Source organism: Nanorana parkeri, unplaced genomic scaffold (genome assembly GCF_000935625.1).
Source record: "Nanorana parkeri isolate BGI_ZX_2015 unplaced genomic scaffold, ASM93562v1 scaffold2171, whole genome shotgun sequence".
Lineage (NCBI taxonomy): Eukaryota > Metazoa > Chordata > Amphibia > Anura > Dicroglossidae > Nanorana > Nanorana parkeri.
This window is the reverse complement of record NW_017308439.1, coordinates 82,428-106,666: the sequence shown is the minus strand read 5'-3', so window position 1 is coordinate 106,666 and position 24,239 is coordinate 82,428. Positions and strand designations below refer to the sequence as shown.

At 40.8% G+C, this 24,239-nt stretch overlaps 1 protein-coding gene across 1 annotated transcript; it reads right to left on the bottom strand.

The window, feature by feature from the left end:
• Window positions 1-564: 564 nt before the first annotated feature.
• On the bottom strand, window positions 565-12,402 carry GALR2 (galanin receptor 2). The gene is made up of 2 exons (XM_018572921.1): window positions 12,059-12,402; window positions 565-1,342 (listed from the first exon to the last, which is right to left on the bottom strand). The coding sequence occupies exons 1-2, from the start codon at window positions 12,400-12,402 to the stop codon at window positions 565-567; spliced, it is 1,122 nt and encodes a 373-aa protein (XP_018428423.1).
• Window positions 12,403-24,239: the final 11,837 nt, after the last annotated feature.

Sequence of the window (24,239 nt, the reverse complement as noted above, 5' to 3'; positions counted from 1 at the left end):
ACCCACCTCCTGCCTCCCAAGAGCCCTTTCTGTTGTGGGCCAGGGAAGGCACAGTATCATATAGAGAGAAGCTAGAAGGCTGTAAGCCAAAGGGGGGACACTGATCTCTTTAAATGGTGCACAGTGTCTGATTTTCTTTTTAGGCAGGCTACAGTAACAACAATGTCTAAAAAATCTGCACTGAAAGTGCACCTCTATGATAACATTATAAAAAGACCAACTTCTTTACATAGAGCCTTATTTAACATCATGCTGAAAAAGTAATTGGAAATTACCATATGCAGCCTTCCCTTGTTGTGGTTGATTTTAAATTGTAACAATTGATATTTAAACTATGTATAATAACCTTATGTAAGCAACCAAATATCAGCTTTTGGATGTTCAGTGGGGTTAGACATTGTTTACTTGATTTATTATTATTTATTGCACTTTTTATCATGTTATGCGCTATATGAATAGTTGCTTAATTACAGCATGGTGATGCCTTGATTTCGAATCCAAAATCTTGCATAAGCATAGCTTAGTGTATTACTATTGTGTGTCTCTTCACCATGTCGCTGTTGTCTATGTAATATTAAAGCTGAGGAATGCTGGGCCCCTTTTATCTCCAGGTCCCTCTGTCTCCTCCCAAGGACTCCCCGGATCCTGACAACAGGCAGAGCAATGCAAGGGGCCCTCACTTAATTGAGTCACTTCTGTGCATGCCACCTCTAAAGTGCTGACACCAGCATGGACAGCAGGGACCACATGGATCTTATTAGCTGCCCTCTGACGCAACAGCAGACAGCGAAATATTTTTCGGAACCCCTTTCGGAAGTGCTTAGAGACCAAAGCATACACCACGGGATTAACACAAGAATTGGCATAAGACACCAGGTGTGAGAGGATACGTAGGGCATATGTAAAGTTATTAAGGGGAAAGTATCCAAACCAGACACAAAGAATGACCAAGTGGTGGGGAAGCCAACACAAGCAGAACAAGACAGCAACAATGATGATCATGCGAGTCACTCTTCTCTTAGCCCTCTTGGATTCTGACATGCCTTCAATAGGGTCTACAGATGTCCAGAGGTATCTTATGGTACGGGCATAAGTGAGACTGAGAATCAGCACAGGAATGACATAGCTGAAGACAAACGTACAAAGGTCCATGGTCTTGCGATGGGAGATTTGCCAGACTGGGTGGCAGACAGTTAGATTAGCCAACTGAAATTCCTGATAGTAGCTGAGATAAGGTCCAGAAAAGATCAAGGACAAGCTCCAAATGAGTGTGATAGCCATCAGGGCATTCTTGGGTGTGCGCAATTCCCGGGAACGCAATGGATAACGTATTGCAAGATACCTGTTAAAACAGTAATGAATAATTCAGTGGCAAATATTTACATACCTTTTCCTCCAATATATATAATACTGTAGTAAATCTTGTATTACAATAATACATTCACTTAATTTTCCTTAGGAAAAATGCATAGATTTTCTATGCTCAATAACCCCACTATAGCACTTACAACTACCCAATTAACAAAACAGGATGTGTCTGAGTACCATTTTCTTTGATTTTTAAACAATGATATTTCTAAGAAATATGAACAGCATAAAGGGAATGAATTTTTATTGGAAGTGTTGCGACATGACTGTGTCTCATGTTAAACCCTAAGGTAAACTGATCCTATAAGTTGTCCCAAACACACACAGTGGTCTTACCTAGGAAAAACATAACATCCTTCTTTGCTACAAAACATAGATACCAAAATGTACACACAAATGCTAGCAAAGAGGTTCCTATTTTACCCCAAATCATTTTGTTTGCCCAAGTGGAGTTAGTTTGTGGAAGGAAGGACAGGGACAACACCCGAAAACAATAAATATTATACTGTATACAGTCTTATCATTTCCACTGTTGAGGGCCTTCTCCTATCCCCGATTGCAACATTTTGTCTCAGGCTCAATATTAGGTTGTAGATTATGTTTACTAGTTTCTTATCCCAATGCAAGAATAAGAGTGAATGGGATACTTTCAGAATCATGCAACAAAACAATACCCACCAAGGGTGCCCATTATTATATTAACATTTATGATTTATCCTAATCCTATACATTTTTGGAGATCAGCTCAACAAAACCCAGACATTCATGGTAGTAAAATAAACCAAGAACAATACAAAATAACATAATTTGTTGATTATGTGCTCTTTTTTTTAATCCCAACTTAGGGTTTCTCATTTCAAATTCTTGAAAGCACTCTAGCATTGCACTACATATAGTGAAAAATCCCCTACTCATATTTAACAGTCCTTAATATTTATCTTCCCCAAACCTCTTGCCTTTCTTCGGAATTACTCAATACTTCTGAAATTATTGTATATTATTCAAATGACACTAAAAGCTCTAGCAAGAGATACCCTCCTGAAACTATGCGAATTAGTTTATACTACCCAAGGACAATGGAGGAATGGCTTTTATAAATATCAGAAATTATTTAGTGAGCTCTTGCATAAGGATTGTGGAATATTAAAGACATTGATCCTAAAAAGACTGGTTTGTCCAAGCATGAAAACTTTCTCTTGCCTCCCTGAAATCAGCTTTATGAAGGACCGAGATCACCAACAACTCTTAATCGTAGGGCTAGGGACTCCACTCTAGATAAACTTAAGCTATCTCAGTAGAGTTCTCAGATAAATTCCTGAGCATGTGGCCTTAAGTAACCCCATCTCTGTGTCCTTTTTTTGTGAACAGGACAACACAATACTTTACAAGTTTAAATGACAAGTCAATGTCAAACCCAATTATGTGAATACCTGGAGATTAAACACTTTATAATTATACCTGGGCATAAATGGATGATTCTCAGACATATGACAATGTTTGAAAAAATTTGTTTGTACCCAGAGAACTAAACATCAACTCCCTTGTATAAGACTACAGATGAACCAATGATTAAAAATTTCAAGAGGCAAAGGAAAGGGAACTGAAGAATAAATTCACAGTGGAAAGGTGAGTGGACTAGAACATGTTCAGTTCTTGTTTAATCAACTCTAAGATAAAGCAAAACAACTACGAATGATAACAGGTTGGAAGAGTACTTCAGGGGTTCTCTATGAATCTTTTACCAACATTCCTAAACTGCTGGTCCAGAAAAATGGACAATGCTTCATTGGAGAAGAATGGATATTCCTTGATTTGAAAAAATAAACCACATTGCTAAAAAGATTTACTTTACTTTACTCACATTTGTGATCAGGCATGGGTCCATTACCATATCAAACAGAAAAGAGTTCATTTACATAATAAACCTTACTTGTAAAGATGCAAACTAACAATCACTTTATGTGTGGCAGTTCTTTGTTTCTTCTCTCCTTTCTTCCTAAACTTTTTATCCCCAGATTCCCCCAATTCACATTTTCTTGTCATAACACTTTTTCCCCCTCTCTTAATTTCTAATTTCTATGACCAGTTTCCATCCTAACTATTTTCGTATACTTGGCTGGTGCACCTTACCTATCTGGAAGGAACCACATCGCGCTAATCAATATGAGGTTTCAATTGTATAATAATTAGGGATGCATCGATACTAGTATCGGTATCGTGCCGAGTATTAGGGCGAGTACTGTTACTTGCCCAAATGCTCCGATGCCTGGCCTGATACTTAAGCTTCCCGGCCAATCAGGAAGCCCGGCAGCGTGTCATTACACCCCCCGGCTTTCTTATTGGCCAGAGAGCTGGTTTCAGGCTCCCTCGTCAGGGATCATGGAGACAGCTCCCCTGCTAAGCCGGGCACCGTGTAATGACATGGTGCCCGGCTTCCTGATTTGCCAGCTTCTTGAGCAATCAGGAAGCCGGGCAACACATCATTACACGGCGCCCGGCTTCCTGATTGGCCAGAAAGCCGGCTCGATGCTGTCTCGTCACCTGGTGACAAGGGAACATGGAGACGGTTTCCCTGCTAATCGTGGAGTCCTTACATGCTGCCTGGCTTCACAGGTAATCAGGAAGCCAGGTGGCAAGTCATTACATGCCGCCTGGCTTCCTTAATGGGACTTTCGATATCGCTATTCGGTATCGACGAGTACCAGGAAAAAAATATCAGTACTCGTACTTGATACCGAAAAACCGGCATCGGTCCATCTCTATTCATAATACAACTCTTACTACAGCACTGAACAATACATATCATGAGGTGAACTAATGTGGAAATATTCCCAGGACTGGAGGCATATTGGATAACATTATTCTACTTCTACCAATGACTCTCTCAATTATATGCTTATGGTTGACACTTGACAATACAATAAAAACTATTTTTTTTCTATTATCATTTTATGGTTGAAAGTACTGCGATTTTTTTTATAGTCATGCTCTTTTCTATATAACTATATTAAATGTAAAAAAACGTTTGTACAGCTAGCACTGTCTACCTGCTCAGCACTTATTGTGTTTATCCAGGCATCACTGTAGGGCATAAGGTTGCCACCTGTCCAGGATTCACCCGGACAGTCTGGGTTTTGAATGCTGTGTCCGGGTTTCAATAGCTAAATTCACAGATAGAATACATATGGAGGGGCTGTTTTACTTGCCAAAAGAGATTAATTTCTGTCCATCAAGCTCTGATATTTGAAATCCTGTATTTTAATAATAATAATAATAATAATAATATTTGCACAGCTCTGCCACACAGCCCAGCCCATTTCTAACAGGAGAGGGGACCTAGTCTTTCTCTGCTGCCATTTTGCCTTCAAGTCCACTCCGCTCCCACACTGTGAATGGCATTGAAAAGAGAAGCAGCATGCTGATGAGCTCATCTCTCTGCTCCTCCCACTGCAGCACACATGATCGGCTTCTTGTGCTGCTTCTCCTTTGCCCTCTCTGTACAGTAGGCTGCAAAAGGATGAAACTATGTCGAATTCAGGTACTTACATTGCTTATATAAAAAATACATTTCTTGATGTATTATTGAATACAGAGCAGCATTAATGTGTGCCTGTAAACTTCTGAATTAAGTTTAGCCTTAAAAATGAAAAAAATTGCAAACATCCCTAGTTCATCTTTCAATGGTAATACCTCCTAAAGTGCTTTGTTCACAAATTACATGGAACGATTGAGCTATTGATCTCTGTGTCACTCCCTAATTACTGTCTGCTATACAATGTTAATGGTAATGGAAAGAAATCTCTCTCTAATTATTCATGTTGCAATCACATAAACGTGAATCATGTGTTCAGTGATTCTCGATTGCTGTAAATATGCTTTATTAAGGACCATTTAGTGTGATTACCAATCTATAAATCTCAGGCGCTTTTACATGATTATAGACAAGTATCATTAACTGAACATTACTTGACAGCTAAATTGAAATTGTTATTATATTTATTTCATCTTTCATTTCATTAGTCCATTAAAGATCATTCTGACATTGTTTGTTGTTCAGTAGTGGCTTGACAAGAGGAATACGACATTTGAAGCTCATGTCCAGGATCTGTCTGTGTGTGGTGGCTCTTGATGCACTGACTCCAGCCTCAGTCCACTCCTTGTGAAAGTCCCCAACACTTTTGAATGGCCTTTTCCTGACAATCCTGTCCAGGCTGCGGTCATCCCTGCTGCTTGTGCACCTTTTTCTTCCACACTTTTCCGTTCCACATAACTTTCTATTAATGTGCTTTGATACAGCACTTTGGGAACATCCAACTTCTTTTGCAATTACCTTTTGAGGCTTTCCCTCCTTATGGAGGGTGTCAATTATGGTTTTCTGCACAACTGTCAGGTCAGCAGTCTTTCCCATGATTGTGATTCCTACTGAACCAGACTGAGAGACCATTTAAAGGCTCAGGAACCCTTTGCAGGTGTTATGGCTTAATTAGCTGATTAGAGTGGGACACTTTGAGCCTAGAATATTGCACCTTTTCACAATATTCTAATTTTCTGAGATTGTGGATTTGGGGTTTTCATGAGCTGTAAGCCATAATCATCACAATTATGACAAATCACGGCTTGAACTATCTTGCTTTGCATGTAATGAGTCTATCTCATATATTAGTTTCACCTTTTAAGTTGCATTAGTGAAATAAATGAACTTTTGCACGATATTCTAATTATTCGAGTTTCACCTGTATAAGAAACCTCTATCATGGATCCACAGCACACCAGCTCACCTTGAGTACTCGAGTCGATTGCTATGGGTTACGCCAACTCTGAATTCTTCTTGTCTAGGGATACATTCCTTTGCTTTGCCCATCAGCACTTTCTGGTGATCGATTGAAGTGAGTTCCAGACTGTAGTTATGATGGTTTCATTGCAGAACTTCAGGGAGAGAGGAGAAGGGTTAGGCTCCATTCACATATAGCGTTTGCGTTTCCTGCATAGTTTTCCATGCGAAAGACCGTGCGGGACGAAAACGCTAATATTTTGACATCCACACGGATTTAATAGCCGCAAACGCGCGGAATCTGCCGGATTATCGCGCTTGCACTATTCCGAGGGTCGGGTGGTTTCGTACCACGTGGCCCCCGCTATAGTCTGAACGATGCACATTAAAGTGCATTGTATTCTCTGTTTAGAGCGGCTCCGCATGTATCCGTACAGCTGAATACGTGCGGACAGACGCTCAGGTGTGAATGGAGCCTTAGGATCATCCAGGATTAGTATTACCCACTGGGCCTGCTGCCACCAGGCTCCAGGGTCTTCACATGGCTAGTCCCCAGGCTTTAGGCCTAGCCATCTCAGGCAATCCATGGCAGCCACCCCACAGGCTGGGCCCGGGTGAGGAAGAGAGAGCTACCATGGTCCACCCCGAGTATTTATCTCCTCTCCCAGCATGCACCACTGGCCATCGTTCAACAGTGATTGTCTGGGGAGGGGATATGCACTCATAGCAATCCCATTGGTTGCTCTGTTCTGTGACCAGTGCACACCCTGGAGTACCTCTAGCAGCAGACAGATGGCAAGCAATGATAGATTGTTGAGGGGAAAGCCAAATGAACCCAGACTACAAATTAGTATCAGACCACATACAGTCTGACAATCACTAAATTGAATAGCACCCTTTCCACTAGGGCGCTACAAACGCATTACACTATCAATATATAGGAACAACTTGTGACTGATCTCAGTTTCTTTTCTGACCACGAACATCTTATATAACCTCTAATATGTCAATTTCAAAAGCCATTCTTTATATTTTTAAAGTCGGGAACACGTCAAAGAAAAAATGTTGCAGTGACACTCACCCAGCACATCAAGGGTTAAATGCTTGTTAGCTCATGGCATACAAGAAGAGGAGATATTACTTACCTTAAACCCGCTCCAGCAGGCTCCATTACTCTCCTCTTTTTGACGCTCTGGGCAGTCCCTTTAAACATTGCATTATGCATGGAGGAGGCGAGTGTGTGACTAGGAGCACCTTAAAGAGGAGGCTTCAGACTGCATTATGGTTACTGGATGGAGCTGAGGAGCACAAGAAATAAATAGATATTTCCTATGCTCTTCATCTCCATCTAGTGGCCAAATGCAGTATTACATTACATACATTCAAGCTGGAATGAAAATTATATCTAAGAACTTTAATTTTTGCATTTGTTTGCACAGAGCGAACATTCAGAAAGATTTGCAGGGCAAATGGCTCTGCAGCCACTGTTAGAATACCCAAACAGATTTTGCAGCTGATTGACTGCAAACTCCGTTCGGGTGTAAATTTTCTGACCTCCCAGATAGCAAGCAATTGAGCTGCAAGTTTGAAAATGACTTGCTAAACTATTGCTAGACTTGCCAAGCTTCACAATTTTGTTGCACAATTACAGCAAGTCTGCATTGCAAGTCTCCAGATCAACGTGCTTTGTAAAAGTGCTGTACACTTGCATCGCTCTTGCCAAGACCTGCAGGACTCTTGCTGTAGACTTGCCAAGCAAATTTGCTACAAATTCGAAAAGTGTCAACTAGAACTTGTGCTGCAAGTGTTCTGCAAGTCTACAACTTGCCAGGAATGTGTGCAGCAAGTTAACAAGAATTACAGTTTAACCCTGCCACAAGTTTGTGGCAAGTTATCCTTGCTATCTGGGCTGCTCCTTCAATCAGCTGATCGAGGGATGCAACCAAGCAGTGGCGTAACAACCGGGGGTGCGGGGGGGTCACTTGCCCCGGGCGCCCATAACTCTGGTTACGCCACTGCAACCAAGGGCACCCACTGTGCTATACCCAGCCAGTTCATCAAGAACCGGATGAAATTCACACAGTGTTTAGCCTTTTTTACACTGTTCAAAGAAGTGGATGGTCAGTGTCAGTGGCCTATAGCTGTTAAGCAGATTTTCTGTTGCAGACTTGGTGAGGACTAATTTCTGATTGGTTGCTCTGGTTGTTTTTGGTTACTGTACATCACTCCTGCATTGACATGCAAAATAGGCATCTTTCTTTTGTGTGTTTTCATGTTTCATTGTACCTACTCTGTATGTGACTTCAGGGTCACTGATAGGGGGTACATCCACAAGGGGAGCCCTGTCACCTAGGCTGTATGGTGCCCCATGATTTCTAATGGCAACAGAGACAGCTGACTGCTGCTGTCATTATTTAACTCCCACCACTGCTACTGGTAAGTTTCTAGGACTGCCTTGCTCCTAGCAACCAACCACCAGCTGCCAAATGGTTGGCACGTGGAATGCTGGGAAAGGCAGGGAGGTAACAAGTTATTGGTTGGTTGCTAGGATCACTCAGCATCCTAGCAACTAACCAATGACTTGCTGCCTCCCTTCCCAGAATTTAGCTCTGCACCCGCCTCCTTCAGTTGCCTGCCTGTCTCCTCCCGTCAGCCATTCTGCCATGTGCTGTCCAGCCATCTAAGCCTCCTGATGTAGAATGCCAGGAGTGAGCTGATTGGCTGACAGGCAACACACCTACCTCTTCTCTGGCACGTTGGGCACACTGAGTATCTGGTGCACTGTTCTAAGGTGCTACTAACTCCTAGTCCACCAGGGATTACCACTAGACCACCAGGCAACATGGAATAGAGCCATGATTCATGATAGGTGAATACATGAGACCACATATGTGGACATGGAATAGATGATACAAGCTATAGGTGCACAGTTTTGTTAAGCTGGCCATACACTAGTAGATTTCTGATTGAAAGACCTTTCTTTACCATCAGACACTTGACGAATGGCGGTCAAAAAGTATCATCAATCTGACCCCATCAACTAATAGAAAGTTGAATGAAAGATCTTTCATAGGAAAGTTCATTTGGAAATCTATGCGTGTAGATTTTTGGTTATAGCTTTATTGTTGTGACATTCATTCTGTCAGTGGAGGTAATATGACATCATTATGACATCACTGGGTAGTGTTTTACTGTTTTTGTCTATTTTGCCTAATTTTTTTGGTTAACTTCACTGGGTATTTAAGAATGTTTAGCACTTTGAGTTTCTGACATTTTGCCTGACGGAGGGACTCTGTGAGGTTCCAAAACATTGCTTTTTTAGGTCATGCTAAATGAATACCATTTAAGATAATAGACTGAAGATTGTGGACAGGTTCGGAATTTCAGTGCTTGCCAGAGGTGCTATTTTCTGTAGATATGCCTCTGTCTCCAGCCAAAACTTTTCTTGATTTCGATAGACTAAGTACAATACAAACCCTCTGTCAATTTCTTTGTCCTTACTGGGAAGATTTCCCCTGACTTCCTGTTCCAGGTACACGAGGAAAAGAAATGAGGCAGGGTGGGTGTCATCGGGGCAGGAAGACAAGTACCGTATTTTGCGTTCCATAAGACGCACCGGACCATAGGACGCAGGGAGGTCCGGTGCGCCTTATGGAGCACTCGAAAGACCGTAGCTTCTGTGACAGAAGCTGTGACAGAAGCTGCAGTTAGTGATTACAGCGCCACGGTCTCAGTGATCACACAGAGCAGACGAAGAACGTCCGTTCTTGGTCTACTCTATGGTGATCTCGATCGCTGCTCGCTTTTAATATGAGTGCTTTAGCAGAGCTAAATGTACAAAGCACTACTCGCCCGGCGCCCGACACTACATGTCTCGGGCGTCGGGATTCGCTCCATAAGACGCAGACACATTTTCCCCCTCCTTTTAGGGGGAAAAAAGTGCGTCTTATGGATCGAAAAATACGGTAAGTAAAAAAAAACAACATGTCTTCCTCTTTCCAACACGGTTTTCGATATATATGTCTCATCACTTCTTGTCCTGTGACACCCTGTGACTGGGACAGCAAGTAAGGGTAAATCTTCCCAATGGGGGCACAGACAGCAACTAAATCCTGAAAGATGTTCTAATGCAAAGCTCTGCTTTCAAAGTGGAAAAAGGGAGCATTAAAATGGGAGTTGTGACCAACAGCAACCAAGTAGCTGGTGAAAAGTAGCCATCACCCCAAGCTCGCTCCAGTAATGGACTACAATCTCGATACAAATTAGTAAATTAAACATGAGACTGTAGACCACCACGTGAGCAAGCTTGGAGTGGTGGCTACTTTACAACACACACAGGGACCATGGGGAACAAAAGTAGCCACCCTCCAGAAGGAAGGACAGTGTCAGCACCAATTGAGAGATTATTTGAGGATCTACAAGTGATGCTCAAATAAGATACATTTTTGTTAATAGTTAAGGCACTTGAATGCACTTTTAAGATATAACTCCTGAGTTTAGTGTCACTTGAAGGATTGGTTAGCTGCAATATATTAAATATTTGTTTTAGGGTCAATATATGCTTTAAAGATACAATGTTCCATCCCTCTCTGGCCAGTTTCTGACACAATCTTTGGCTCTTGAGTCCTGGTGCTTAAATCTACAGTAATTAACAGTCTGCTGTGATGCAACTTGCAGAGTTGATTTGAAGCCACAAGTCATCAACAGATGCAGTATGGATTCAATCATAGGAAAAATGTCTTTGACGAAAAAAGAAATTGTCTATTTCTAGAATGCTGCAGCAAAAACACTCATTCAATACCATCCTAAGTTTCAAACTGGAAACCACAGGCAATCGTTTCATATGTTTAAGGTGACTGACAGGTATTGTCAAGCCACTTAAAACGAATCTTATACATCTCGCAGTGTAGAAGAGCAGATTAAGGTACTCATAAAACTCACATTTCCTTTTTTATTCATTGCCATGTAATCATAGGAGATCAGGAAAGTGCAATTGTTCTGTGTCAGGACACTGCAGATTATTATTCAGCATGTCCATAACTGGATTAAAGTTTACATTGCATTGGAAGAGCTGGTTGTGCAAAAGGCTTGAAAATATGTTACTATGTCTAATTAGAGAAGTGATTGCCAGCCCAACCTTAGTTTTTCAATAGTTATATAGTGCATTCTGACACATTCTTTTTTTTTAAGCTTTGAATTTGGAGTGGGGAAGGATTAGAATGCCTGACGGTCACAATGACATTGGTTTCACCACATGGGACGTAACGAAAATTCTTCAACAACATCAAATTAAACAGAAATAAAAATCCTATTTTCAGCACAGAAGAGAAAGATTAGAACCCCTATCAGTTTTTATTGGCTATAGACAAATCCATCCAGGACCTGACCCTGAATGCCACTGCTAGGGAGAGCATGAATACTGGTGATACAGTATTATAAAATCATATCATAAAATAAAGATAAATTAGAAAAAAGCCCATAATGAGCCTCAGTTGTTTATTGAAGGCACAACAAGACAGGTGACAAAGAAAAAGTGAAAAAAATATGTTCTTCCACTAACGTTCCCGGAGCCTCAGGACCCCTTTGTCAAAGTGACACCTTGATGTGCTTTTTCTATTTTATGGTTTTATATGGCTGTCAAATCATTCCCTACTGTATCCATAACTGTAGAAAAAAAAAGTTTTGGCTGGACATACTCTTTCAAATATAGTCATATGTTTTGAGAAAAGTGATGAGAAAAATGAACTTCCCCTTTAAATTATGGAACAAATTTATGAAGTGATTTACCAAATTTGGGTCAGTTTCCTTAAAATCAGTTTTCCATACTGTATGTTTTAACATAAAAAATATTGCCTATATTATCCTTACAACTACTATAATTTTTGCTTAGTCGAACTCTAAAAAAAGACCTTATCTTACCTGTCAAGTGACACAGTGGTCAGGGTGAAGCTAGAGGCATACATGGTGAGGTATATGAAGAAGTGTACAGCTTTGCACATGAAGGGGCCAAAGACCCAGCTGTCCAGGGTGTAGATGGTGGCTTGAAACGGCACACAGAAAATAATGAAGCACAGGTCCGCCACGCCTAAGTTCAAGATAAAAAGATTGGTGGTGTTATTTATCTTTCCATTTCTCAGCAGCACCGCCAGAACCAGGCTATTGCCCACTGTGCCCACTAGGAAAATAAGGGAGTAAAGCACCGGGATGAGAATTGACTCCGGATGGTAACTGTCTGAAGAGGAAATCAGGATAGAGACATTCATTTTCACTGTCTCTTCTGCAGTCCCGTGTTCAGGAAATACGACTATATTTCACATTACAACATCAAAATTGATTGAGCAATCCCTTTAATTTCCAAAGTCAATCCTTTCCCAGCAACAGATCAGATCGAGTGGTTGCTGAGTAGTGGCTATTGCAGAGTTATACAGATTGTATAAAATTGTTGATGAAGTCTATTTTATCGATAGCCAACCTCTCCATGGAGCTTCTCGGTGAAGGCATTCTGTGAAAAAACTTATTCTGAATCAAATTCTGTAACAAGTGGTATATAGAACCTTTGTGAACAGAGAAAAAGTCTTCCTATTGCTTGCTTTGTTCCAGCAGTTCTGTATCTTTTGATGGATCAGGCAGGTTGACAAAGCAAGGTTTTGAGAATCTCCCCAGAATGTCTGAAATATGTTAAGCCCTCCTTTCTTGAATTCACGAGTTAGCGAACAGACAAAATTATATACAAAAAGTCTACTTTGCTTTGTTCTTTGTCCAGGAAAAAAAAAAAGTGAATTATTTTGTTCCAGGTCTGTATGTGTGGCACAGTTTGCCTTTTTAAATTGTTTTTCTGATGTGATGCTGTGCTGAGCCTACTGCATCCTATCTGGGGTATGAGGGATCTGAGCACCTCTTCTTCTTAAGAGTCTTCTTTCATGCTTATTGTCTCCCTGCAATCCACCTATCATGGTAATGTTACTAGCTCACTCAAGAAAACTTTAGCACTGACTGGTTCTTCTTGGAGAATAGGGGCACATAAACACAGATACGGTTAGAAACTTCTCTTGCTTGACTCCCCCTCCCTGTGTGCAGGCTGCTGATGAGTGTGCTACGAATATTTCTGAGAATAAATAGATCAGAAGCATCCCGTTTCCAAGGAGATAAAAAGGTTAAAAAAAGAGTGACGGTGTCCATAGTAACTAAACCCCTGATCTGTGCATTAGGCAGGCATCACTTAGTGGCGGGAGGAGCGTGTCAGGTCTGTGGGACTACTAAATTAGAAAACTTAGTAGAGGGTTGTCAAATGAGAGCAGGACATGAGTACTAAAACATTGCAATACCTGTGTGTGTGTGTGTGTCTGTGTGTGTGTGTGTGTGTGTGTGTGTGTGTGTGTGTGTGTGTGTGGCAAGAGCCATTTCTGTAACAAATGGTTTTCTAAAGATCTGACGACCCTATTTATTATTTAGAGGTGGAGTAGAGATAGATAACCCTGATTTGAATTCACCTTTCTAGTATTTATTATTCTCTGCTTCTGTGGGATTTCTCCCTTTCTCCAGAAGATTTACAATTTCAAACACTATTAATACACAAAAGTATTATTATCATTCTAATACATGGATATACATATCTCCAAAGGGTTGATTTACTAAAGGCTAATAGGCTGTTCACTATGCAAGGGGAATTTTCCCTTAATTAGGGAATGAGGTAAAAAATTCACTTTAGCAAAGAATACCCAATCATGTGCAAGGAAAAACACAATATTTTTGCTTGTATATGATTAGATGATGGAAATCCATAGAGCTTCACCTCATTCACTAAGCTAAGGGAAATTCCCTTGCAAAGTGAACAACCTATTTGTATTTTAGTAAATCAACTTCCATACATCAAATTAACTATTTGCATTGAAAAGATGGAATGTATAAAGATTATAGGAACATGCATCATATCTTTGTAGCAATCACAGCACTGCACTTGCATCATAGTATATATACTAAGACTTTGCAAAGTCCTTAGAGTATTGTTACAGCGATCTGATTTTATAACATACCATATGCTGAGTCTAGCATCATGGTTTATAAAGAGATGATCAATGCTATTAAAATAAGTTACCAAAGAGTGTCCTTTTACTGAAATACATTTAAAGTCCAACTGAAGTCACAAGAAAGGGTTTTTCAAAAGATAAACATTGTTCTAGCAACATCTATCAATATAGTCTAGCCTCCACTTTCCTATAACAGTGGATGTTCAGAGTGGCTTAAAATGACTGGACAATCCAAAGGGCACCAGAATTAGATCCAGTGCTCTCACTAAAGCCCGGAACACACAGGGTATGTGAACAAAGTGCCTTTGATCTAAGTGGCGGTAAAAAAATTGGATCCGTGCTTTTTGGGATACATTGACTGCTGAGTGCTTATTTTGGGAAAACACTTTTTTTCCTTTTCTGTGTTTTTTTTCCCATCTGGTTTGTAGATCTCTGGTTAGGGGAGGGGTTCATTGATCCCAGGTGTCTCTCATTAAGCAGGTGTAATATAAGCAAGTACACCACTCACATTGAGCTTGCTCAAACAGGGCTTGTGAACAAAGTGTCTTTGATCCAAGTGGCATTCCGGCCCGGTGCTACCATATAGGCAGGTCAAGCAACTTCTTGACGGCGCCAGCGGGGGGGAAAGGGGGCAGAAAAATGCGACTGGCCGCAAGATCCTTCCTATCAGCTGTCACAGGAGTTCTAGCACAGTGCTGTGCTAGAACTCCTGTATTTGAGTTGACAGGCTTTGGGTTTCTAGAGCACTGGGCTGACTTTTTATTGGGGTACAACCTATATGATAAATATGGTCTGTACCTAAATGGAAGGGGGGCTGCTGTGCTACGGGAGAGGTTCATGGGAGGGTTGGAGGAGTTTTTAAACTAGGATTGAGGGGGAAGGGAGAGTTACAATATAATGGGACAGATAAGTCAAAAGGGGTCAGACTATAATGGAGGGTGGAACAGGGGAAGATGGGGGGAGGAAAATCAAACTGGATAAGGAGATTCCCATGTTGCAAACAAAGACTGGAGATTATAGTGCAATTGTACTACAATAAAATATACAGATATTACAAGTGAAAAATGTAAAAATGGCTTTAATTGTTTGTTCGCCAATGCCAGAAGTCTGCATAGCAAAATGGGAGAATTGGAAACTTTGGTGCATGAGGAGAACTATGATATAATTGGTATTGCTGAATTCTGAGTTCTTCACATGATTAGGCTGTTAATAGTGGGCTCTTTCGGAGAGACCGAGTAAAATGAAAAGGTGGCGGTGTTTGTCTGTATGTGAGAGGTGATCTGAAAGTGAGTGTGAAAGGGGACTTCGTTGATGGTGCATGTGATGATGCTGAGGTGTTTTGGGTGGAGTTTTATACTGGTGTGCATAATGCAAAGGTAATTGTTGGAGTTATAAAGTTACAAAATATATTCCTGAAAGCAAAAAGTTTAAAAGGCTAAAAGTAAAATCTATGTGGCTCACAGTCAATATTCTGTTTAAACAGCCCCGATGCTGGCGACGTACACTGTACGTCGTCAGTCACGAAGGGGTTAAAAAGGCCATAAAGAATGAGAAAAGGGCGTTTAAAAAATACAAAAATGAAGGAACACTGTTGTCATTTTATAGCTACAAAGAATATAACAAAATATGTAAAAAGGAAATGGATTGCAAACATTCAAAACGAACGACAGGTTGCAAAAGAGTGCAAGAAACCCCCCCAAAATTCTCTAAATATATTATAAGTAAAAAAAATCAGGTCTGGGCACGTAGGCCCCTTACAAGGCAAATCTATTAAATACTTTCTTCAGCTCTGTGCACACCAAGGAACAGGATGCAACTCCACTCCATAATGAAGATGGCAGCACCATAGCCGCTAATAAACCACAATGGCTGACTACTGATATGCTCCAGAAATAGTTAGACAAAATTAAGGTGAACAAAGCACCTGGACCAGATGGCTTACACCCACGTGTCCTCAAAGAATTGAGCTGTATAATTTCAAAGCCATTGTATCTAATTTTTAGAGACTCTCAAATGACTGGTTTGGTACCGATGGATTGCCTTAAAGCCAATGTGGTGCCTATATTTAAAAAGGGACCAAAGTCTTTACCAAGTAATTGCAGACCTGTAAGTTTACCTTTAATAGTTGGGAAGATACTTGAAAGTTTGATCAAGGATCACATGCACTTGTTTTTGCTTGAAAATAATATCATAAGTGAGTAATAAATTGAACAGAGGAATGGCTGTGGATATAGTATACTTGGACTTTGCAAAAGCATTTCACAGAGTTCTCCACATACGGCTAATGTATAAGTTGAGGTCAGTAGGTATAGAGCATTCCATCTGTAATTGGATAGAAAAATGGCTTAAAGACTGTATTCAGAGAGTGGTGATCAATGATTCGTACTCTGAATGGTCTGAGGTTGTTAGTGGTTTCCCCCAAGGTTCAGTGTTGGGCCCCTTACTGTTTAACCTATTTATAAATGACATAGAATTGGGGATTAAAAGTACTATTTCTGTGTTTGCAGATGACACCAAGTTATGTAGTGGAATACAGTCCTTACAGGAGGTCTCCAACTTACAAGCAGATCTAAATGCACTGTGTGATTAAAATGTAAAGTGTCAAATGAGGTTTAATGTTGATAAATGTAAAATTCTGCACTTGGGGACTAAAAACAAAAACAAACATGTGTCATACACTCTAGGGGGCGGGGTATGTTTGGGGGAGTCAATGATGGAGAAAGATCTGGGTGTTCAGGTAGATCATAGACTCAATCATAGCAGGCAATGTCAAGCCGCAGGTCCCCAGCAAGCAAAATACTTTCTTATATTAAAAGAGGTCTAGATTCCAGAGACATAATCCTGCCCCTGTACAAAGCATTAGTAAGACGTCATCTGGAATATGCAGTTCAGTTTGGGCACCAGTTCACAAAAAGGATGTTGTGGAACTGGAGAAAGTGCAGCAAAGGGGGAACAAACTCATAAGAGGCATGGAGGAGCTCAGCGATGAGGAAAGATTAACTGACCTGAATTTGTTCTCTCTGGAGAAGAGGCGATTAAGGGGGAACATGGTCACTATGTATAAAAACATAAATGGTCCATATAGTGAGCTTGGTGCAAAATTATTCACTTTAAGGTCACTGTAAAGGACAAGGGGGCACTCTTTGCGTCTGGAGGAAAAGAGGTTTAACCTTTGCATACGGAAAGGATTCTTCACAGTTAGAGCTGTGAAAATGTGGAATAGACTCCCAGATAGCAAGGATAACTTGCTACAAACTTGTGGCAGGGTGAAATTTAAATTTGTGTTAACTTGCAGCACAAGTTCTAGTTGACACTTTTTGAATTTGTAGCAAATTTGCTTGGCAAGAGTCCTGCAGGTCTTAGCAAGAGCTCTGCAAGCTCGCTGGTCCGGAGACTTGCAATGCAGACTTGCTGTAATTGTGCAACAAAATTGTGAAGCTTGGCATGTCTGCAATAGTTTAGCTAGTCATTTTCAAACTTGCAGCTCAATTGCTTGCTATCTGGGCTCCCCCAGAAACTAGTTTTAGCTAGCTCAGTTAACTGTTTAAAAAAAAATCTGGATGTATTCCTAAATGCCCAGAATATTACTGGATATTGAGTTCTTATAGGCATATTAAGCACCAGAGATTGTTGATCCAGGGAATATCTGATTGCCTTATGGGGTCAGGAAGAAATTGTTTTCCTCTGTTGGAGCAAAATGAACTATGCCTAATAGGGTTTTTTGTTGCCTTCATCTGGATCAACAGGTGGTGGCTGTGGGCATAGCGTTCTGTTTTTGGTTTTTCTTTTATTTATTTTTAAAATGTTTTTGCCTCTTATCTCTATAGGTTGAACTCGATGGACTTTTTTTCAACCTGACTAACTATGTTACATGCACAGACCAATGACGCAGGAGGAGTGGAAGCAGCATTTCCACTGATTTTATAGCATTTGTGAGCAAAAATCAGCCAAAAGCCTAAAATGTGGAGGAACAGGTCTACAAACAGATAAAAAATGAGTGAGAATTCAATTGGGCTTTAGGGGAAATAGACTTAATACTGGTTATGCAGGAATCTGAATATTCATTTTGAAAAATGTATAATTGTCTCTGACTATTTATAATCAGGGTTTTATAGATCTGAGGACCTCTGTCTCTAAAGTTAAAGAGTTACATAAAGTAAAGCTAAATAATGGGGCAAACAATATATGTACAGTTATAATATTATAAAGTGAACCTATCAGTCATTCTACATTTGTAAAAGAGCTGCCTAAAAGCAGGTGCCAAAAGATACTTGCTGTTGCATTTCCTTACCAGAAAGCTATCCTTTGTGTTCCTTTTTTAAATCAATGTAACTTTGTTACGAGAGGCTAGACTTCCTTTACATCAAGGGCCATATCTTCAGAGAGAGTATCTCAGTGGCCACTAATGGCACTTGATGGGGATTAGTCTTGAAATCAGGTAAGCCATTGTAATGTCATGGCCATGGTAACAAAGTGAAAAAAGTTTTAGAGATACATTCAAAGGGCTAATAAAGGTAAGAGCAGGCATCATATGGCATCTGTACTTAAATATGTGAAAAATTGCTGATAGGTTTGCTGTCAGACTAAAGGGGTTATTCACTAAAGAGACGAAGGATCCAGCCGTAGCTTTCTTCAGCTGCCTCTGCCCTTCGGTTCAGCTGAACCGAAGGGCTGCTGTACGGGCTATTCGAAATAGCCGATACAGCAGCTGGAGGCAGCTGAGTGGCTCAGCAAAGCCGAACGCATATGCTTTGGCTCAGCTGAGCCGTAGTGACACACGAAGCATGGAGAATGGTCAGCCGAAGCCGACTGATCTCCACCGAAATGACAGCTGGGCGGACAGCCGTCTAGTTGTAATGACAGATCAGCGTCCCCAAATGACCTGGGGACGCTGATCTGTCATTAAACAGTAACAGCGTTTGGCTCTCTTCACTTTGGCTCGGTTTTTCACTCGGCTGCCTTCGGCAGCTTTGTTAAAAACACCCTAAATATTTTAACCCCTTCATGACTGAGGTCTTTTCTTCATTTTTTGCACCTATGTTATATTTCACACTTTAGGCCTGAAAATTACTTAAAACTTCCAAACATTATATATTTTCTGAAAGCCAAGACTCTATAGAATAAAATGGTGGCAGTTGCAAATGTTTATGTTGCACGATATTAGCGCAACTCCTTTATCAAACCCACACATTTAGTGAAAAATGTACTTAAATGCCCCAAAACACAATAAAATACCAATTTTTTTATGAAATATAAAAGATGAGGTTACAACGAGTAAATAGATACCCAACATTAAAAATTGTGTGCGTCCGTGAAACAGCGACAAACCTCAGTACCCCAAAATGTACATAGACGACGCTTTAAAAGCCCCCACAGGTCATCAATTTAGAGATACCCAAAAATACTGGCCCTAGAATTATTGCTTTTACTCCGGCGTGCGCGGCGATACCCAACATGTATAGCGCGTTCGTCGTTTTCATACGTAGGCGCACCCGGAGCACGTTTACGTGGCGACGCGCATGCTCGCGGGGACTTTAAAAACATTTTTATTTTATTTTTTAGATTTCTTTTATTTCATTTTAATTTTAAAAACTTTTTTTTTTTTACTTTACTTTGATTTCTATCACAAAGGGGGGCTTACAAGCCCCCCATGTGATAGCAGATGGTGGTGACAGGTACTCTTTAAGGTGATGCTGGGGGTCCAAAAGACCCCCAGTGTCACTTTTACACTCCAAATAAGCTATTGAAGTGCAGATCGCATAGGAATCTGAATATTCATTTTGAAAAATGTATAATTGTCTCTGACTATTTATAATCAGGGTTTTATAGATCTGAGGACCTCTGTCTCTAAAGTTAAAGAGTTACATAAAGTAAAGCTAAATAATGGGGCAAACAATATATGTACAGTTATAATATTATAAAGTGAACCTATCAGTCATTCTACATTTGTAAAAGAGCTGCCTAAAAGCAGGTGCCAAAAGATACTTGCTGTTGCATTTCCTTACCAGAAAGCTATCCTTTGTGTTCCTTTTTTAAATCAATGTAACTTTGTTACGAGAGGCTAGACTTCCTTTACATCAAGGGCCATATCTTCAGAGAGAGTATCTCAGTGGCCACTAATGGCACTTGATGGGGATTAGTCTTGAAATCAGGTAAGCCATTGTAATGTCATGGCCATGGTAACAAAGTGAAAAAAGTTTTAGAGATACATTCAAAGGGCTAATAAAGGTAAGAGCAGGCATCATATGGCATCTGTACTTAAATATGTGAAAAATTGCTGATAGGTTTGCTGTCAGACTAAAGGGGTTATTCACTAAAGAGACGAAGGATCCAGCCGTAGCTTTCTTCAGCTGCCTCTGCCCTTCGGTTCAGCTGAACCGAAGGGCTGCTGTACGGGCTATTCGAAATAGCCGATACAGCAGCTGGAGGCAGCTGAGTGGCTCAGCAAAGCCGAACGCATATGCTTTGGCTCAGCTGAGCCGTAGTGACACACGAAGCATGGAGAATGGTCAGCCGAAGCCGACTGATCTCCACCGAAATGACAGCTGGGCGGACAGCCGTCTAGTTGTAATGACAGATCAGCGTCCCCAAATGACCTGGGGACGCTGATCTGTCATTAAACAGTAACAGCGTTTGGCTCTCTTCACTTTGGCTCGGTTTTTCACTCGGCTGCCTTCGGCAGCTTTGTTAAAAACACCCTAAATATTTTAACCCCTTCATGACTGAGGTCTTTTCTTCATTTTTTGCACCTATGTTATATTTCACACTTTAGGCCTGAAAATTACTTAAAACTTCCAAACATTATATATTTTCTGAAAGCCAAGACTCTATAGAATAAAATGGTGGCAGTTGCAAATGTTTATGTTGCACGATATTAGCGCAACTCCTTTATCAAACCCACACATTTAGTGAAAAATGTACTTAAATGCCCCAAAACACAATAAAATACCAATTTTTTTATGAAATATAAAAGATGAGGTTACAACGAGTAAATAGATACCCAACATTAAAAATTGTGTGCGTCCGTGAAACAGCGACAAACCTCAGTACCCCAAAATGTACATAGACGACGCTTTAAAAGCCCCCACAGGTCATCAATTTAGAGATACCCAAAAATACTGGCCCTAGAATTATTGCTTTTACTCCGGCGTGCGCGGCGATACCCAACATGTATAGCGCGTTCGTCGTTTTCATACGTAGGCGCACCCGGAGCACGTTTACGTGGCGACGCGCATGCTCGCGGGGACTTTAAAAACATTTTTATTTTATTTTTTAGATTTCTTTTATTTCATTTTAATTTTAAAAACTTTTTTTTTTTTTTTTACTTTACTTTGATTTCTATCACAAAGGGGGGCTTACAAGCCCCCCATGTGATAGCAGATGGTGGTGACAGGTACTCTTTAAGGTGATGCTGGGGGTCCAAAAGACCCCCAGTGTCACTTTTACACTCCAAATAAGCTATTGAAGTGCAGATCGCACTTCAATAGCTTATAGCTGGGCTTCAGGAGCCCGACACTGACAGCTATGGGACCCGAAGTGATGCAATCTACATAGCTTCCAGTCCCATAGAACGGGGAGGGAATCAACGAACGGAGGATCGTCCATCTCCTCCCCAGCTCCCCGCCGACACCAGATAAGCCGGTCCGGGCCCGTAGAAGGGGCAACTGAGCCCGGGAAGCACAGCGGGGGTGTCGGGCGGGGAGGGGGGCCCCCTTCACCGGGCTGTAGAAACGATCTGGCGACAGCTGAGTCACCTGAATCGCTTCTACTGTAAAGCCGACAGTCGGCTTTACAAGTTTAAACAGAGTCCCAGCGGCTTTTGCCTCTGTTTAAACGTTGTCAGTCATGAAGGGGTTAATGCTTCCAAATGTTCAGCCATTACTGGTTTTCCTTTAAGTGTATGTAAACCCTACCAATTAAATTCTCTTTTTTGCTCCCTTTTGGTCTATTTAATGTATCTTTGGAAGCTTTGTTATATCCCTTTGATAAGTGCAAAAAAACCTGTTGACTTTCTCAGACATTCAGAGCTGCTTTGTGTGCTCTGCACATTTCCTGTGTTTCTTATAGAGCCCTCCTGGTTCTTATCTTAGACTACAGAATGAAAATACTTTTGTTGTAGAGATCTGAGAGGTGGGGGGGTTGAATAGTTTAGCAAAAGACAATTGGTCAAGGCTTGCAACCCTCAGTTCACAAACACTTTGTGTTAGCCCAAAACAGGGCTTAGGAGCTAAATCTGGCAGCTCAAGAGGTATTTTTTGTACTTGTACAGTCTATAAAACATGGGAAATTTGCATGCATGTGCAGAGATGTACTGCATGTTTTTTTTGTTGTTGTTTTTTTAATCATTTGGAAACAAAAAAAATAAATCTTTAAAACATGATGCAATCAAACAACAAAACCTGTATACAACAGTCACTAGAAAACACAATCGATGTACTAACATATGCCCTAAACATACATACATTTAAAATGTATAGTGGGGCCCTGTCCCAGAACAAGTACATAAATCTGTAAATGTCTGCAAATAACTTTGAAAAAAAGAAAAGAAAACATCACAATGTCAGATTCCTTCAATACCACATTGGTATGTACCATAAGGTTATAAAAGCATAATGAAATGGTTCTTTTATAACAATCAAAGTGTGGTCTAGGAGGGATATGAGCAAAATCACAATGTATCATTCCATGTTACATATGACATATCCATTCATGCCTTTTGTCGTAATGTACAATGAATCTAGTCCAAGAGAATGAGGTGGTAATTGTAATCTATTAAGCTCACAATATAAGAGAACATATGTAAACGGCACACGGTCACTTACTAATATATGGTTCACAGCTGTTATACAGGCTATACAGCTAATTATTTCTTCACTACACATACCAAGTGCAGCATATTATAGATTTCACTGAGGTTTTGATTGCACATTGCTGCAGCTGGTAATTATCGACACACGGTTTTCCCTCCCAGCGCAACTTTTTGCTATTTTGGTAATTGTAATAGGTTGATGATGTCAGCGTTTAGCTAGCCAGTGAAGTCATATTGACTCAGTCACTGCATATAACATTCATTAAAATGTATCCACTATCAATCACTTGGGGCTTAATCTGCCACAAGAAAACAGTTTTCTGTATGTACACTTGAGCCAACATAGATTATGACACTTTGGTTACTAATGTATGGAGTCCAAGTTCTCTCCAAGGTTCAGGACTGATTATTACATGTAGCTGGTAGGGTTCGGACTGGGGAAAAAACATTTACAGTATGCATTTTGTGGACAACATTATGGTTCCAGTCAGGACCGTGTGACACCCCGCCGTGTCGTCATTGCGCGTGAAGTCACCTCGCACGTGCGCAATTACATCATCGCGCATGTGCGGCTATCTGGTTGACGCCTGCCGGTGGCCATCTTGGTGATGGATGTCGGCAGAGAGAGGAGGGGACATTCACCCGGCGGGATGAGGTATTCACTGTCAGTCATTTTGGTGTCACCCCTGCAATGGTGTCAACCGGGTGCGGGCAGCACCCCCCGCACCCCCCTTGTGATGCCACTGGTTCCAGTTGTATCAGTACTGATCATATTTCAAACCAAGGCAAACTGAAAGGATTGGTTCACCTGGTTTCATTCATTATTATGATTAGAGAGAAAATGTTGTGATTTCAGCAGCAAAAGGAGTCTCAAAATGTTTACATCTAAATGCATTTTATCATATATGTGACAATAAGGTCTGAGCACCCCAAAACTAGTCAGGAAACTCCATTGCTGCCTCCTTCTGTTAGAATTCGCCACTTTGTAATATAATCAGACCAGCATACTGATCAAACTTTTTTTCAATTCCACCATAATTGTCACTAACAAAGTTAACAATAACATTCATTAGCAGAACACAAGATCTGTTTAGCCAGGCCTGTTTTGTGGCTGTTTATATGGTTTTATGGCCAACCTCTTAATGGGGTATCATAAAGCACTGAGTGAGGCCTGACAGTGACAGCCAGAACAATTATAGGTCAATTGATAAATCCACTAGTAAGGGGAATCCACACTGGTAATCTGGACTCAGATGACCCGTAA